The sequence below is a fragment of the Pithys albifrons genome, chromosome 3 (assembly GCF_047495875.1).
Source record: "Pithys albifrons albifrons isolate INPA30051 chromosome 3, PitAlb_v1, whole genome shotgun sequence".
Classification (NCBI taxonomy): domain Eukaryota; kingdom Metazoa; phylum Chordata; class Aves; order Passeriformes; family Thamnophilidae; genus Pithys; species Pithys albifrons.
Genome location: NC_092460.1, coordinates 1554671 through 1572813, shown reverse-complemented (window position 1 = coordinate 1572813; position 18143 = coordinate 1554671). Strand labels below are relative to the sequence as shown.

At 49.5% G+C, this 18143-nt stretch overlaps 1 protein-coding gene across 1 annotated transcript; it reads left to right on the top strand.

Annotated features, from left to right (window-relative positions):
* The first annotated feature begins 1094 nt into the window (after positions 1-1094).
* EDEM1 (ER degradation enhancing alpha-mannosidase like protein 1) lies at positions 1095-13599 on the top strand. Its single transcript, XM_071550188.1, has 12 exons — positions 1095-1523; positions 2468-2540; positions 4106-4209; positions 5233-5404; positions 6646-6829; positions 7329-7503; positions 8054-8174; positions 8604-8774; positions 9385-9458; positions 10218-10314; positions 11025-11210; positions 12084-13599. The coding sequence occupies exons 1-12, from the start codon at positions 1153-1155 to the stop codon at positions 12171-12173; spliced, it is 1818 nt and encodes a 605-aa protein (XP_071406289.1). The 5' UTR covers positions 1095-1152; the 3' UTR covers positions 12174-13599.
* Positions 13600-18143: the final 4544 nt, after the last annotated feature.

Sequence of the window (18143 nt, the reverse complement as noted above, 5' to 3'; positions counted from 1 at the left end):
TCTGTGAAGTTCCTATTACTGATTATTTTTGCTTTAGGTGCTGGAAGAATTGATGGTCTCCTTTGTGTTTCTCCCTGAAAAACCCATTGGGTTGAAGTTGCTAAACCGGGTTAACAAATCAAGGATGTGAACAGGGAAAGATAAAGTTGGGATGTGTGAAATTCAGAGATAAACTTGCCAAGAGTCTCAGTGAAGTGTCCTGGTGAGTGGCTTGTGGTTGTGTTCACAACAGGGAGGGATTTTTAGAGTCAATAATGGAACTTCTTGGTGTAACATTTAAAGGATTTCCATGGATTGAGGAAAGGAGCTGGAAGAGCAGCTTTATCATCATGGCTGTGTCCGGGGCTGGAGGTGCCCCAGCAGTGCCAGCACAGGGCGGTGGCACAGCTGGCACAACTGGCACAGGGGTGGTGGCACAGCTGGCACAGCTGGCACAGGGGCGGTGGCACAGCTGGCACATCTGGCACAGGGGCGGTGGCACAGCTGGCACGGGGGCGGTGGCACAGCTGGCATAGCTGGCACAGGGGCGGTGGCATAGCTGGCACAGGGGCGGTGGCACAGCTGGCACAGCTGGCACGGGGGCGGCGGCACAGCTGGCACGGGGCGGTGGCACATCTGGTGGCACAGCTGGCACGGGGCGGTGGCACAGGGCGGTGGCACATCTGGCACAGGCCTGGTGGCAAATTGGCACATCTGGCACAGGCGGTGGCACAGCTGGCACGGGCGGTGGCACATCTGGGCTCCTGCCCGGCCGCTGTCGCCGCAGCCGCGGGCCCTGCCGGCTGTGCAGGCGCTGTGTCCCCACCCGGAGCTGAGCGGGACTGGGGTGCCCCGGGGCAGGAGCGGGCCCGTCCCGTGCCGCTTCTTTGGGGACACCCGGTGACAGCCTGACCCCTGTCCGGGCGGAGCCGCGGCCGCCCCGGCGGTGCCACGACAGCCCTGCCCAGCCCGCCCCGCCCCTTTAAGACCGCCGGGCCGCGCCCTTGAGTGACGTGCCTTGCGCCCAATGGCCGGCGGCCGCTCCTGCCTCCGCGCCGGCTCCACCAATAGCGGCGCGACATGGGCGGGCTTTGCGCCCCCCCAGCGCCCGTGTGTCCCTTCCGCTGTTAAAGGGGCGCGGGCGGCGCGGGCGGCGCGCCATGCGCGGGGGCCATGCGATGGCGGGCGCTGGTGCTGGGGCTGCTGCTGGCGCGGCTCGGGCTGCAGGCGCTGCTGGCGCTGCTGCCGGCGCTGGCCCGCGGGCTGGGCCTGCACCCGCACCCGCCGCCCTGCCCCGCGCCCCGGCCCCGGCCCCGGCCCGGCCCGCCCGCCCTGCCCGCCGCCCCGCGCTGGGGCCCGGCGCGCCGCGATGAGTACGAGCGGCGGTACAGCCGCGCCTTCCCCCCGCAGCTGCGGGCACGGCTGCGGGACGCGGCCCGGGGCATGTTCACCTTCGGCTACGACAGCTACATGGAGCACGCCTTCCCCTGGGACGAGCTCGACCCCCTGCACTGCAGAGGCCGCGGCCCCGACCGGAGCGACCCGTGAGCGGGGGGACAGGGATGGGATGGGGACAGGGATGGGATGGGGACAGGGGATGGGACAGGGATGGGATGGGGACAGGGGATGGGACAGGGATGGGATGGGGACAGGGGATGGGACAGGGATGGGATGGGGACAGGGGATGGGACAGGGCCCGGGACAGGAGACAGGACAGGAGCGGAGCTGAAAGCCCATTCCATCCCACCCCAGCCATGGGCAGGGACACCTCCCACCAGCCCAGGCTGCTCCAAGCCCTGTCCAACCTGGCCTGGGACACTCCCAGGGCTGGGGCAGCCACAGCTGCTCTGGGCACCTGTGCCAGGGCCTGCCCACCCTCCCAGCCAGGAATTCCTTCCCAGTATCCCATCTAAATGTGCCTTTGTGTCTGAAGCCATTCCTCCTTCCCTGTCAGTGCATGCACTTACAATTATTTGCACTAATAATAATAATATTTGTGTTATTTGTGGTCCTGAGTCGCTGACTGCACTCTTTGTACATCAAGGGCAGTCCATGTACAGGGACCATAAGTATTTATTCAGTGTTTTAACTGTATTTTCACACGTCTATTGCCCCGGGGTGGGGCAGCCACAGCTCCTCTGTGCAGGCTGTGCCAGGGCCTCGCTCCCTCCCAGGGAAGAACTTCCTGCTGATCTCTGACCTAACCCTGCTCTCTCTCACTTTGAATCCATTCCCTTGTCCTGTCACTCCAGGCTCTTCTATGAAGTCCCTCCGTGTCTTTCCTGTAGGCTCCTTTAAGGTCCTGGAATCACCTTCTTTCCATGGAGGTGGCAGAGCCTGGAACAGCTGCCCAGGGAGGGGGTGGATTCTCCCTCTCTGGGGACCTCCCAACCCCACCTGTGTCACCTGCTCCAGGTGACCCTGCCTTGGATGATCTCCAGAGGTGCCTTCCAACCCTAAAGGTTGTTCTGTGATTCTGCTCTTCCAGCTCCAACCTCAACATCAACGATGTGCTGGGGAACTACTCGCTGACTCTGATTGATGCGTTGGACACGCTGGCGGTGAGTCCTTGGGCTGGGGGGACTGCAGGGACACCCCTGGCACCTGCCCAGGCCACTCCTGGCACCTCCCTGGGCTGTGGGCACTCGCCAGGGCTTGGCCAGGGGGTAGCAAACAGCTGGATCAGGAGACAGCAGTGTCACACGTGGGTAATAAGAGAAGTGGGAGATGTGTCAGCAGAGATTTCCAGAAGGGACACAGGAAACTTTGGAACTGTTCCCCAGTGCTTGGGTGAGATGTCCCTGGGGATCCTGCCATCACTCTGGAGCTCAGGAGGGGTGGGTTTGAACTGGGACAGGTGTGAGTTGCTGTGGGACAGGTGTGAGTTGCTATGCTGACTAAAGCCAAAACTACTACACTGAGAGATACGTCAGGAGGGGAGTTTGTGGTGTTCAAGGTGACTGGAAAAGCTCTGGCTGTTTTGCCTGGCAGAGAGGGCCTGACTGGCACACAGATCTGTGTGAAGAGTGCTGAAAGAAAGGGGAGAACCTGTAAAGCTGCTTCTCACCTGCATTTCTGATGAAATTAGAAGACAGTGTGAGAAAAACTCATTTTGTGTCAGTAGTACCAGTGGGGTGGTGTCGTGTCATGAGGAAGAGCCCCCTCCTCAGACTCCTGAGGCATATTTAGGAGTCTGAAGAGGGTTTCATTTTTGCAAGCAGGGCAAGCTTTGAGCCTTCTGGAGTGTCAGGGCTCGCTGGTGTGCTGGGCCATGTGGGGTGTGTGTCTCTGTGGTGCAGAGGGTGGTACATGTGCCTTGGGTTACCCACCCCTGCCCGCTGCTCTGGGGTGGCAGCCCTGGCGAGGGGCTCTCAGAGCTCTGGGCTGCCTGGACATGGCAGTGCTGAGCAGAACTGAAAGCAGAAGTGAGGAAACATTGGGGTTTAACTGAAACAACGTTTTGGGATCTGTGCTACGTGGCTGATGGTGTTGCTGGTTGAAGTGCCTTCCTGTTCTCAGTCCCCAGTGTCCTTTGGGGGCACTGCATCATGTTTTTTCTCAAATACAAACCTTCAGGTTCCTAGAGGGTTTTGTTTTTCAGAAGCTTTGCATGGAGGAGGCCTGTTTTGCTCTCTGTCTGCTCTTATCAAGCATGTGATGCTTTCCCACTGGCTCTGGGTACTGGGGAGAGCTGGCAATGGTGCTTTTGGTCCCTGGACACCCAGCCTTTTCAGGGACAAGCAGGAACCTGTGTTTTCCTTCCACATTCCTGCTTCCCTGGAGCTCAGGCTGAATGTACATCTGTCTCTGGATGTGCTGAAAATCAATGGCTTAGTTACACCTGTAGAAAACTGGCACAAAGGAGCTCCTGGACATGCAGTGCTGGGTCAGAAGCCTGAAGGGTTGGACTCACCTTAGGTCAAATAAACATCAAATCAGACTTCATTGTTCTGCACGTTGTGTTGCCTTTTAAGCTTAAATTAACTCTTAAACTGATAGTTGAGGCAGTTTGAACACTCAGGGTGCTAAATCTGACTGTTGGTCTAAGATGTGAACTTGCCATTCTCTTCCCCATCCCTCTTCTGAAGCAACAATTGGACAAAACAACTTTGTTTTTCTGTGGAAGGTAATGGGAAACTCCTCGGAATTCCAGAAGGCAGTGAAGCTGGTGATTGACACAGTTTCATTTGATAAAGACTCAACAGTCCAAGTTTTTGAGGCAACAATCAGGTACATCATGTTACATTTCTGTCTCTAAACCAGTAACAGGGTAAAGCCTTGATGTGTGTGATTCAAAATAAAGTCATTGCTAAGGATGTCTTTGGTAGGCTTCATTCCAGAATTGTCCATCCTGTAAGTTGTTTCTTAACCTTTTATGAAAATATTCCATCCTCCCCTAATGCAATGATTTTCCTGGTCACACATGACCTGAAGCAGAGGGACAGTGTTGTCTCACCTGGGCTTGGCTTGCAGATCCTGCTTTTTTGTTGTTGGTCTTGCAGCAAGTTCAGTTGGTTCAAACTTGATTGTAATAATGCCAAGGTCATGGGTTCAATCCCCTGTGTGGGCATTGACTTGAGTTGGACTCGAGGATCCTTGTGGGGCCCTTCCAATTCAGAATGGTCTGGGATTCTGGATACACCAGGGCCACCCACAGGGATATCACCTGAGATCAGCTCAGTTGGTTCAAACTTGGCTGTAATAATGCCAAGGTCATGGGTTCAATCCCCTGTGTGGGCATTGACTTGAGTTGGACTCGAGGATCCTTGTGGGTCCCTTCCAGCTCAGAATAGTCTGGGATTCTGATTCTACATTACATTGGCTATCAGAGACTCAGATCTGTGCACAGCAAACAACCCTGCACGGGGTTTCCTGTTTGGTTTTCTTTTATGGACTTCTCACTTTCACTTTCGTTTTAGATGAAGAACAGCCTTGTGTGCCTTGGAGATACTGTCTGGTTTTAAATGGTTTCATTTTCTGAGTGTCTTAAGACTGTTTGTTCCTGCTAGGATTCCTTTTTTCTGAATACTGGCTGTACATAACAACCTTCCTGCCATTTGCAGGGCCTGGGTATGTTGTTATAAGGGCTGCTGGGGTAGGTGAATGTGGCAGAACCAGGTTTTGGGACTGTGTGTCTGACAAGCAGGGGGACTTCTAAACATATTCACTGGTGGTGGGGAAAACCAGATCGCTTTCTGTAGTGCTTGTAACTAGTTCAGATCACACTAAAAACTGTCTCATCCCTTCCCACAGGGTTTTGGGGAGCCTGCTGTCTGCCCACATCATAATTACAGACAGCAAGCAGCCTTTTGGGGATATGACCATTAAGGACTATGACAACGAGCTGCTGCACTTGGCCCGTGACCTCGCCGTGAGGCTCCTCCCCGCCTTTGAGAACACCAAAACTGGCATCCCTTATCCTCGGGTAAGGAGCACTGGGGCAGCTCAGCTCAGAGCAGCCCTGCAGCTGCCCCACAGCTCGAGTTTTGTGCCCCTTTTTGGGCACTTGGGGTGTTGAACCTGCTCGAAGTTACTGGAAAGTGATGAGGGGAAACTGGACTAAGTTCTGGTGACATTGGCAATACTTCAGTTAGTCCTTATGGGTAGTAAATGTTTTCTTGGGGCTGATTCTTCACTCTGTGTTTGTTGTTCCCTCTGGGTCTGGAATCATTTGTTTCTGTGCTGTTTGAAGGCTGGAACATTCCCTGTGTGACACAGCAACAAACAGTACTGTCATTAAAAAGTTAAAAATGCTGTAAAGACAAAGAGCTGACAAAAGTGACTTTATTGATGACTTGGTACTAACATAATTGTGATAAGTCTTACATAAATGATAGTTTTGATAAATCTTACATAAATTATAGTTTTGATAAATCTTACATAAATGATAGTTTTGATAAATCTTACATAAAAGATAATTTTGATGAATCTTACATAAAAGATGTGTCATATGGGGCTGGGAATTTTTAATTTTACTGAATATTTCTCAGTGAATCCTCAGTGCTGTGGTATTCTTGCATACTGCCTGCTCTTGTTTTAAGCAGAGGCAGCTGGCAAGGCCTGCTGGCAGATGTCAGTTCTGCTGGAGCAACTCTAAACTGTAAAACTGTAATTAACACTTGGTGGCTGCTGTTAATTTCTGGGCACAGCAGCAGTGCTTTTCCTGCAGACCTGTCAGGCTGCAGAAATAGGAGTTTTCCCTTCTGTTCAGAGTCTGGTGAAGCAGATGAGGGTGGTGTAACTTCCTCCAGCATTGTGTTCTGGGGGAAAGGGGGGGAACATTCCCTGAGGAAACTCTGGGTTGCAAGAGCATGAGCTGAGAGGGAGCAGTGCTTGGATCAGCCTTGGAGAAACCTGAATGTGTAGTGGAAAGCATGAAAAAGTGAGCTGATATTTGGAAGAATGAGCAAGTGTAAGAGTAGAAAGATTAGGAGATCCCATGCTGAACATGTTACAAAGTGGGTAGGTGAACTTCAGGAATTCTACAGGAAGCCTTTTTGAACAAGCACCAATGTGTTGCCTTTTTGTCTCTATACCCATTGCATGCTGCACATTGTGCAAAAACTGACAGAAAGGCTTGCTGGTAAATCTGAGAGTACAGATGTGAGCACAGCTGCAGGAGGTCCATCCTACCCTCTCCCTGTAGCACTCTCTGCCTGTCCACAGGTGAACCTGAAGAAGGGGGTTCCTCCAGACAGCCACAATGAGACGTGCACAGCAGGAGCTGGTTCCTTGCTGGTGGAGTTTGGGATCCTCAGCAGGCTGCTTGGTGACTCCACGTTTGAGTGGGTGGCCAGGAGAGCTGTCAAGGCCCTCTGGAGCCTCAGGAGCAATAACACTGGACTGTTAGGTAATCCTGAGGTGGTGCTGTCCTGACTGGTTCCATGTTTAACCTGTCTCAGTCTTGTGCCATCAGGCTGCAGGTTTCCTGTGTGTCAAACTCTGTCCATCTGCCTCCTCTGTGGCTCTTAAGTCACATTGTCCTTGTGGACTTCTGGTTTGTGTTGAGCAGATGGCACTCTGATTTTGTAAGAAAACTGGAGTCTCTGAATGACTCTTCAGGACACAGGTTTTCAAAACAAATCTGTAATGAAACTGAAGGTCCTGATTTGTGTCTCCATTAATGTAATTTAGATTGGCAGATGACTTGAAGTACTTACAACAACTACATGTGTGTGGATGTTCCTTGGATGATTCCACTGTCACATATTTGATGCTAATCTTTGATCCTTCCTCCTTGAGACTTTCTGAATGTGTAATATTTCCAATATTTCCAGTATTTCTTGACTCTTGATCTTTCTCCGATGTATTTGGCAACTTCAGACTAAACTTTTTGTCTGTTCTGAAAGGAAATGTTGTGAATATCCAAACGGGTCATTGGGTTGGAAAGCAGAGTGGCTTGGGAGCAGGGTCAGATTCATTCTATGAGTACCTGCTGAAGTCCTACATCCTCTTTGGAGAAAAGGAAGACCTGGAGATGTTCAATGCTGCTTATCAGAACATCCAGAACCACTTAAGGAGAGGGTATGTTATTTGTATCAGTTCCTTAAGCAATGAATGCTCCAGCAAGATGGGAGAGACTGGATATAATGCTTTGTGTCATGCCCTAAAAAGTCTGTGTTCTCTTTTTTCTTTAAAAAAGAAAATCTTATTTCCGTGGCAGTCACCATGGAAATGCATTTTAATGCTCTCTACTCCTTGCTCAGCTGATCTGTGCAGCATTGAGGGTGCAGAGGAGCCCAACTGGTTCCTGTCCCAGTTTTTAAATGGTAGGCTGAGAGGAGGCTGAGGCACTGCAAAGGAAGTGTGTTAAATTGGCTGCTTTGGTTCTCCTTAAGTCCTGATCTTACCTGGCATGACTTTTTGATAGAGATTCTTCAGGCAAAACTTTAGATTTTGATGTCCACACCTTTATGAATTATTTTTTCTGAGGGCATGACTGATGTTTTGGTTTTTTTTCTAAATGGCTCTGAGCCCAGCACTTTAGGTCTGTGGCTCCTTGTCTGCTGGTGGAGTGGAGTGTGCATTGTGTTCTAAACAGAGAATATTGATGTGTCCTTCTTGTTCTTGGCAGGAGAGAGGCCTGCAATGAAGGGGAGGGTGACCCTCCCCTGTATGTGAACGTCAACATGTACACGGGGCAGCTCATGAACACCTGGATTGACTCTCTGCAAGCCTTTTTTCCTGGGCTGCAGGTAGGGCTGCATTCTGCTAAACACCAAGTAGAGGGGTGTCAGAAAGGCTCATTAATCCTGGGCTGGGAGGGAGGCAGCAGCTCTGAGCTGGGGTTTCACCTGTGGGTTTGCATCTGGCTGCTCTGGTAAGTCTCACTTCAGCCTCTGCATTACCATAACAATGTGGGCAGGCCTGGCCTGTTCTCTGCTAGATTTGGGATGCTTTAAACTTTTCTCATTTAACCTCAGCATTTGTATTCTGTGCTGTGAGGCTGAGCTCTGCTGAAGGTTTTTCTGCAAAGGAATACATTAGTGCTTTCTGGAGTTGCATTCTTTTTGTCTCTTAGGAGAGGAGTATTTTATTCTGTGCCACCTTCTCATAGAGAGCAGAGAGCAGTTTTCTGGCTTGCAGCTTTAAACAGGCATGTTGCTGGCTGTTGTTGTGCCCAGGTGTTGATAGGAGATGTGGAAGATGCCATTTGTCTCCATGCTTTCTATTATGCCATCTGGAAACGTTATGGAGCTCTCCCAGAAAGGTACAACTGGCAGCTGCAGGCGCCCGACGTGCCCTTCTACCCCCTGAGGCCAGAGCTGGTGGAATCCACATATCTTCTCTATCAGGTCATTTTTACTTCTCTGAGATCACAAATCATGTTTTGGCAAAAATGGTTTTGTTCACAAAGTCTCTTTTTCCACCCTTAACCTCTGGCCAGGTGAACTTTGGTGCCTCTGGATCTCCCTGTCGTTGTGTGGAGGTCTCTGTGCAGGCACCAGCTTGTTGTGCAATGTAGTTGTTGTGGTGTTTGCTTCAAAAGGAGCCTTAAAAGACAGGCAAAAATGAGGCTAAACAACCTTTTCACAAAACTGCTGGCAGAGTTTTACAGGGCAGAGACTTGTGGCTTCTTAATCAAAATTGTTGAAGTAAATGTAATGGCTTTCCCTGCAATATTGTCCAGGCACAATCTCCAGCTGGCAGAAGATACAGTAAACTAAAATAACTGTCTGGCTACCAGAAAGTTATCAAAGAGTTTGGATTTAGTGCAAGTTTTACTAAGATTTACACTAGAGCAAATAAGAGAAGCTTGCACAGAGTAATCCAAGTCATGTTCCTGTAAAGATAAGTTTGCTGTGGTACATGAGACTCTGGTACCACAAGGCCTTTGTTGTAAGTGTTATTTTTACAAGATTTCAAAACTGCTGACTCTAACTCTTGTCTGTCTTCCTTATTTAGGCCACAAAGAACCCATTTTACCTTCATGTGGGAATGGATATTCTGCAGAGTTTGGAAAAATATACAAAAGCAAAGTCAGTCTTCAATGTTCCTTGTCTTCTCTCACTGCTATATATCTACATTTTATTATACAAATATTATATAGAATCCAGTCTGCCACATGTAGGTAAACCAGAAAACCCAATGCTCCATGAAAGCCTCAAATGATGAGTTATTTATTGGGCAACTGTTTCCCATCTGAAAATGAGATTATAGTCCAGTGGCAACTTTATATCTTCAGAATTTTATAAGTGCCTTTTAAAATGCATTGATCAGTTGCTAAAAACTGGTGCAAATAGTAGTTGGGATTTTTGCTGTGGATCTTTCAAGAATTGTTCTAACCTTCATGGCCCCGTGGTGTTCAGCTGAACTGGAGGCATGACCTCTGAGGGAGATGCTGTTGCATGTCAGCTTCCATTTCAAGACAGCAGCAGTGAATCCTGACTTAATATTGAGGATCTGAACTTCTTGCAAGACTCAGAGGGAAGACAGTGAATTTTTATTTGATGATCTCAGAGGTGTTTTCCAACCCAATCAATTCTATGATTCTGTTTGTTATTATTAATTATTAATTATAGTCAAATCTGTACTAACCATTGGAGAGTTCAAGCCTTGGAGTCAAGTGGGTTCAGGTGGTTACAGACCATCAGAACACCAGAGCCAATAATCAGTGAGTGCTTGTACAGCAAATTTGCTTAGTTTGAACTTCAGCCCTGACAATTGGAATGGTCTGGGGAGCACTTTGAGAGCAGAGTAAGTGGGAACTAAACCCAAAGCACTGCTCAATCTTGCAGGTGTGGCTATGCCACGTTGCACCACGTGGTAGAGAAGACACAGGAGGATCGAATGGAGAGCTTCTTTCTCAGTGAAACGTGTAAATATTTGTACCTGGTACGTGTCTGTCCTTCATCTCCAAGGTGCTGTGCACAAACATGGCAGAGCCAGGGGGCAGGAGGTTATTAACTATTAATTAGACACCGTGTTGGGCTCAAGGCAGAGCAGCATTAATTAGAAACTGCTGGGCTCTGGGGAAAGGGGGGGTTATCTCCTGGGGTGTATCAGTGTGCTCCTCCTGCTCTGACCTCACCCCAGTGACTGAGGGTTGGCAGCTGCCCAGCTGTGGTGTCCTGAACCTGGAGAGCTGCAGCTCAGGTGGGAGGAGGCTGGGAAGGAGAGGGACAAAGTGAAAGGAGGTGCTGCTCAGCTCTGAGCCAAATTGCTGCTTGTAGCTGTGCTGTCTCACAGCAGCCTCTGATTTCTCCCCACTGGCTTTTGGCAGTCATGGGAGGAAACATCTGAGCTGTTCTCAGTGTCCTTTAGTGCAGAAAACCAGATAAACCTGTGATTGAGCAGGAGCAGTGGGTGCCAGCCTAGAAATGCCTGCACAGGACAGCTTAGAAAAAAAAAGGCAGTTTAAGTTGTGTGAGAAGATTTTCTTCTGCTCCCCTTTAACTGCTCAAGCCAGTCCCTTGCATTCAGATTATTTATTTCCATTTGCTCTAACATTATTTAGCAATCAAATGTGTGTGTTTTTAACTCGTTGCTGTGACACAGAGCACATTGCACACATCCTGTACCTGTCTCTCCTCTCTCCTGTTCAGCTGTTTGATGAAGAGAACCCAGTGCATCAGTCTGGCAATAAGTTCATGTTCACCACGGAGGGGCACGTGGTGTCGGTGGACGGGCGGTTCCGGAGCTCCCTGTGGGGGGACATCCTCCCTGGGCAGGAGGGCAGCACACCCAGGGCCAAGCCCAGTGAGCCAAAGGCTGCCAACTTCAGCTCCAACGTAAGGAGGGCACCGGCTGCTCCTGCTGGGGCTGGGCAGGGGAGAAGGAGCCCTTGGGAGTGTTGCTGTGGAGCTCTGCACTGCTCCCCTTCTCAGTGTTAAGTAGCTGAGAACCTCCCTCTGCAAAGCATCTCCAGCAGCACTGAGTGGGTTGGGATCATGGCAGGGATTGTTGCAGGTGAAACTTGGCCCACTTGAAGTATTTTGCAGCAATTTTTTTCTTTGTTAATTCATTTCCAATTATTTTTCCTTTTCCCTTTTCTTTGCCCTTACAGTTTTCCCATGTTGCTGTCAGGGGGAGAGAGCAAAGGGTCATTATAACACAGTTTTTCTTTCTCAGAATGGTTTTGAGGTGACCTTTCTTAGCCAGGCCTCAGCTGAGCACACAGCACTGGCCCCAGTGCCAATCACCAACCAAAACTCTGGGTTTAATTGTAGAATCACAGAATGGATTGGTGTGGAAGGGACCTTAAAAATCATCCAGTCAAGCCCCTGCCACCTCCCACCATATCAGGTGACAGAACAATGTTTTAAATTCCTGCTGGCAGGTTCTGGGATAGTTCCTTTCCTCCTCCCCACAGAGCTCCAGAAAAAGAGCATTATTTTAAACCTTCACAGTTGTCATAGTGAGGGAGGTCTCAGTTGAACAACAAGCTGTGCTGTGTGTTTGGGAGCTGCAGCCTGTGCTGAGGAAACACTTGCTGCTCATTTATGGGCTTTGCTGTGGAGTTTGGAGAAGAGTGAGGGAAACTGGGGACAAAAAGAGCTACAGTGTTCTGTGCTGGGAGGAAATCTGCTGAAGGGATTGCAGAGGGGAGGGGATTGCCTGGTTTTGGACTTGAGTTCTTAAAAATATTTTCATTTTGTTGACAGTGTAACAGAGTTCCTGACGAGAGGAGGTACCTGCTGCCCCTGAAGAGCAACTACATGAGGCAGATTGATCAGATGGTGGGGCTGATCTGAGGGCTCTCCAGAGAAACTTTGAGCAGGAGCAGTGTGGGATTTATCTGCAGACTTCTCTCCCCTCTCCAGCTTCTCACCTGCATCCACTGAGTCTCCTGGGAACCCCCTGGGCTTGTTGTCAGTTCTAGACATGAAGGGAGATCAAGTTCAGTCTTAACTGTGGTCACCTCACACACCACCTGAACAGAGATCTCTTGTTTTAAGACTTCCTATGAGAAATGTTGTTGCAAATGAAGGCTGAATATCTTCTAAAAGAAAAAGCAAGCAAATTGGCAGGTGCCACTTGGCTACCTCTTTGTAGCTGTATTACAAATGTCCCTCTAGAGAAGGGTCTGCTGTTTAATTTGAAATGATCTTGGGGTTGGGGAAGGAATGGGAAAGTGCAATTTCTTACACCAAGTTTGATGATAGAGTTATTCTGAATAGCAATACACAACCTTAAGTACTACTCAGGTAGGAACCCACTGGGTTTTGCTGAAACAAAAAGGCTGTTTTGTCTTGCCAAGATAACTCGTGGTGGTGTAGAAAGCTCTTAGTGTAGTCTGATGTCCCTCCTCCAGCTGGATTCAACTTGCAGGGCTGCAGGAGCCTGTAGCTGGAGAAACCAGTGAGCAAACAAATCCAGGTGCCTTTTGGGGAGGGAATGGGGGGAGGGAAGGGGAAATTGCAAAGCCACTCTGCTTTTCAAGCAGCTGGGCAGAAGTTCCCAAAGTTTCCTTGTTTGCCATGTTCTAGTGCCTTTTCAGGAGAGCTGCTGCTGAGAACTGCTCTGACAGTACAAGAACAAACTCTGACATTCCTGACAGCGTTAATGTGTTAGTGCCTTAATTTTCCTTCTCTGGCAGGGAGAGCTGAGCTCCCTCAGGAAGATGGAGACAGTATTTCTGATTAGCTGGTTGCAAAATACAGTGGAACCCAAAGCCACTTAAAAAGTGACATGATCTCCCCACTGGAAAAATATCTATGAACTTTCAGGAAGAAACCAGTTAAGGGCTTGAGGGATGACAAAAAACTGAGGCCAAACCAACTTATTCTAAATATAGCAGGTTTTTCTTCTAGTGGTTTCCTGTTGCTTGAATATTTTTAACTTTTGACTACAGTTTAAATAGTAGAATGTTACTTTTGGGTTAATTATTTTTTAAATTGAATCTTAAATACAAGGACAAACTTGGTCTGTATTTTCAACTTCTTAAAACAACATTGGTTTTCTTAAACCATGTGTTGCAACTCAAAACATTTCTAATAAATATGAAGTTTGTGCTGGAGAGGTTATTGTTGGAATCTTTTAACATAGAGATGTATCTCAGGGACTTCACTGTAGAATCTTGTATTGCATGAGAGTTGAATTTTCTGTTCCATGAGAGTTGAATCTTCTATTCCAGAATAGTTGAATCTTGTATTCAGGCCAAAAAATTTAATAATCAAGTCTTCTTAGTCTTACTGTGTGTGTTTTAAGGGGTGAAGGGTTGGAGGGGGGAGAGGGAAATATGTTCAAATTTCCCAGAACATTGCAGTAGAATGGGCTGGCCTTGTTTGAGCAGCTGGCAATTCCAGCTCTTGTAGAATTGACTTTGCAAACATATCATTGGAATGTCTTAGTTGCCTGTTTGGGAGGAAAACACGAATTCCAAGTGTTCTGCTCAAGGAGGTGTTGGGAGAGGTTGAGGTGTTACTGCTGCCCAGTGCTGGGGTCTGTGCAGGGTGAGGATGGGCAGAGGGAGGGCAGGACTCTGCCCACTCAGGGGGGTCTGGGCTCTGCAGTCCTGCCCCTGCCAGGACCTCCAGTGCAGCTCTGGAAGGAGCAGGCTGTGGCTGTGGCAGCCCAAAGCAGCACCTCCCAGCAGGCACTGAGTCCCAGAGCAGCAGGGGCCAGGCTGGACATGCCCTGGGGCTGGTGTGGCTCTTCCAGCTCCTGCTTTGTCCCTGACCCCAGTTCAGCTCTGTGTGTGTTCCACCCTCCCATCACCTCCCAGTGTCCTGTGCCTTCTGAAGCACCTGAGCCCAGGGGAGGGTCCAGCCCAGTGTTATGCACAGAATCTGTTCCAGAGGTTTCCTCAGAGAATTCCACGGCTGATGAAGTTGCACAATTGTTCTGCCATGGTGTTTTCCCCTGTGATTGCCAGCAGTAGTGACAGGTGGCTGTGGGATGGGAGCAGCACAGGCAGCCATTGCAGCCTTTCAGCCAAACAGGGTCAGCTTCCCTTAGGAATTGCTTTGGAATTTGTGCTGCCAGGTGATGTAACAGTCATTTTCCATTGGAATGCTCTTTATCCTCAAGGAGGCTGGTGCTGACTGTGGTAAAAGACTCTGTGTTCCTTCAGGAGCCAACTTTTCCTCCTCTTTGTTTTAAAAATGCTTGAACCTGGTTTTACTCTGGGCCAGGGCACATGTTATGCACTAAAATGAAAACTTTAAGTCAACTCTATCAAACCAGAATTGATAACACTGCTGGAATGACTTGCTGCAACAGACTTCTGTATTTCATGTGCAATATCAAGTTTTTCTGACTGAAAGTGCCATGTATGCTTAATTGCTGTTTATCCATGAAGTGTTTCATTGAGGACGGGAAATCTTTAAGAGGACCAAATGTTCTTTCATGAAATGTCCTGAATTTTCAAAACTTGGCTTAGATTTTACAAATCTGCATTAAAAATAGTGTGTTTGACCAATTTCCTGTGTGTTTGTCTCAGAGGGTGTGTTGTGGGTTCACCCAGGTGGGCCTAGATTTGGGCTCTGAAGTCTGGACTAGGCTGAAGCTGTCAGCTGACTTGAGCTGGGCTGAGCTGACAGCTGACCTCTCCTAGCCAGTAAGTTTGTATTCCATCCCACATTATGGCATCATCTCCAGGGAAGCAGGAACCAGTGTGGGAGTGGTTAAGGCAGTCTCTTCTCAGCCCTCCTCTTGGGAGGACACACGATGCTGTCCCAGGGGGATGGAGAGGACCAGGCCCACCACTGGCTCACAGGGTATCTCAGGAAAGTAAACTGTGTTGTTCTGGGTCTCTCCTTTCTGCTTGGGTTTGTCTCCCTGGGGAATAAGGTTTTTCTTAAGTAATGTGTAGTTAGGACAGTAGAATTTGTGTGTTCGTTAAGAAGTTGAGGTGGGGAACTTGTTGTTGCAGACTTGTGTGAGTGAATATTTGTACTCTCTTCTAATTGTCTCTTTCTGTGAAAAATATATGTAGATTTAGTATAAATGCAGTTTGAAGTGGGTTTTTTTTCTTTCCCCTCTCTTTTCCTCCCTTTCCCTGGTGTTAGGAGGGAGGTTTTTCTCTCTGTGCTTGGGGGGGGGTTGGCAGTTGCTTATCTCAAACCAAGACAGGGTGGTTCTTGTAAGGCCATCATGGTGCTTGAAGGGCATCTCCCTGTGCCTTCTGTGTGCTGGAGTTGCAGCTGGTTAGAGCAAGGGAGGCTCCAGGAGACCTCCTGTGCACCCTTCCACCTGCTCTCCAGGAGGGTTTGAGGGACAGCTGGGAGCAGGGATTGCTGTGGGATGGAATGAACTGTGGAAGCATCAAGGTGCTGGTACCTGAGTCCCAGTAGGTGCTGCCTGACCTGCCTGCTGTGGTTGCTGATGCTGCTTTGTCCAGTCTGTGGAGAACCTGGTGCAGGTGGGAGTTCTGAGAACCTTGCTGGGCTCTTCCCAGTCCTGGATAAATACCCTGGAAAACAGCTTGTGCTGTGTTTGCAAACAGGAACATGGAAAGAGCTGCCTGACCATCATTTTACTGTTTCCCTTTTGCTCTTTTTCCCTCCTGGATTTGTTTTTGATTCCCATTCTCTCTTGTGTTGTTTCCTGGGTTGCAGTCCTGGTTCAAAGTTTCTTGGAGCTGACAGGACTTTTGCTGTGTCTGTCTTGATCAAACTCTGAGTTCCAAGGAGATGTCTATGGATTGAATTTTTGCAGTGTTTTTAAAGTCCCTCTGTTCTTTTGGAAGGTGAGATTTTTGCCCATCTCATGCCACTTTTGCTGCATTCAGACTTCCAAGAGCCAATTCTGAAGCACAAATGGGCTGATACCCAGTTGGGGGTTCTCTCATGTTTTCACTGGTTGCACTTTTCCAGTGGTGTTACTGCCCTGGGCTACCATTTATCCTTCCATAACTTGTCTTCCTTACCTGCTCTCAGAGGGCTGGTCAGTGTGTTCCAGCTCTGAGGTGGGACTGATGCTTTGGTTGCAGTTTCTCCAAGTCCACATTGAAGAAATTACCTCCAAAAAAGCCACCCTTCCATTTTTGGTCTTCTGAGCAATTTGACTGTAGGAAGATCATAAGTGATAAAATATTTAAAGTCCAGAGGAGTTTGTGAATGCTCCTTTTTTGGGGTATAATGCATTGGGCTAAGGGGACTGCAGCAGCAAAGCCTGGCGGTGGCTCAGGCAGAGGGAGGGCTTTGAGTTGGGTTCGAGGCTGTAGATCCGATGTCCTTCCACCAGAGACCACTCTTGTGCCGCGGTTTGGAGCCCTGGCTGTGGCTCAGCAGCAGGAGAACCGCAGTGCCTCGGAGGTGGAGCGTTGGGAAGTGCAGTGTTAGAGCTCCGGGGGGAGCTGCAGAGAGTCCCTGAAGGAGCAGGGAAGGCAAAGCTGGGTGGGCTCGGCTGTGCTGCTGCCAGCGTGGAAAAATCAGCTCTTCTGGTTCCCAGAGAAACTGGCCTTCATTCGTGGTCAAAACTGCTATTAGAGAGAATGTTTGTTTCACTGATCACTTATTTATTCACCTAAAAGACATCAACAAGTGTTCTCTGGGAGCTGCTGTGTTCCCCTTCTGCCTCATTTGCCCCCTTGTCCCCCACCTCTCTCACCCTGATGATAAAACCACTGGATTGGAACAATTTTGCTGAAGAGCATCCTTTTTCCTCCCCTAGACCATGTGATTGTTGCCTTACATTTTGTATGGCCATGGAACAGGAGAGCTTGGGAGAGCTGCTCCAGCCTCACCAGCACAACTTGGCATTCCAGGGATGGTTGCTCCCATTTTCCAGGAGGAGATGGCAGGACTGGTGTTAAAACAGCAACTCTGTGAAGTTCTGGAAAGTGATTTTTGTATTTAGGTAGTGCTGAGAAGGGGGGAAAAGGCACCAGTGTGTCCCAGTCCCCAACTGGTGAAGATGCTTCAATGTGCTGCAGGAGTCACAGGTGGGATCACCCCAGTGGCACTGGGTGTGGAGCTGCCGTGGGGACTGGGTGAACTGGGAGAGCTGGGACCAGCCAGTCCAGGCTTAGTGATCAGGTGTGGGTGTGCTGGGCTGAGGGAAGAGCACTGTGCTCAGTCTCCATGGGCAGCAACTGGTGTGACTGGGAGAGCTCCAGTGACCCGCTGCCCTGGGGAAAGCAGAGATCATGGGGAGCACTCCTTGGCATTTGGGGAGCATTCCTTGGCATTTGGAGATCAGGGGGAGCATTCCTTGGCATTTGGAGATTGTGGGGAGCACTTCCTTGGCATTTGGAGATGATGGGGAGCACTCCTTGGCATTTGGAGATCAGGGGGAGCATTCCCTTGGCATTTGGGGAGCATTCCCTTGGCATTTGGAGATCAGGGGGAGCATTCCCTTGGCATTTGGAGATCAGGGGGAGCACTCCTTGACATTTGGGGAGCATTCCCTTGGCATTTGGAGATCAGAGGGAGCATTCCCTTGGCATTTGGAGATCAGGGGGAGCACTCCTTGGCATTTGGAGATGAGGGGGAGCACTCCTTGGCATTTGGAGATGAGGGGGAGCACTCCTTGGCATTTGGAGATGAGGGGGAGCACTCCTTGGCATTTGGGGAGCATTCCCTTGGCATTTGGAGATCAGGGGGAGCACTCCTTGACATTTGGAGGTGGTGGGGAGCACTCCTTGGCATTTGGAGATGGTGGGGAGCACTTCTTGGCGTTTGGGGAGCACTTCCTTGGCATTTGGAGGTGGTGGGGAGCACTCCTTGGCATTTGGAGATGATGGGGACACTCCTTGGCATTTGGAGATGATGGGGACA

Excerpts from the sequence above, each read along its gene's own strand:
- EDEM1 (XM_071550188.1), top strand. The coding sequence starts at position 1,153 with ATGCGATGGCGGGCGCTGGTGCTGGGGCTGCTGCTGGCGCGGCTCGGG. Across the intron at positions 8,775-9,384 it reads CCACATATCTTCTCTATCAG|GCCACAAAGAACCCATTTTA; the intron begins GTCATTTTTACT and ends TTCCTTATTTAG. Across the intron at positions 11,211-12,083 it reads CTGCCAACTTCAGCTCCAAC|TGTAACAGAGTTCCTGACGA; the intron begins GTAAGGAGGGCA and ends TTTTGTTGACAG.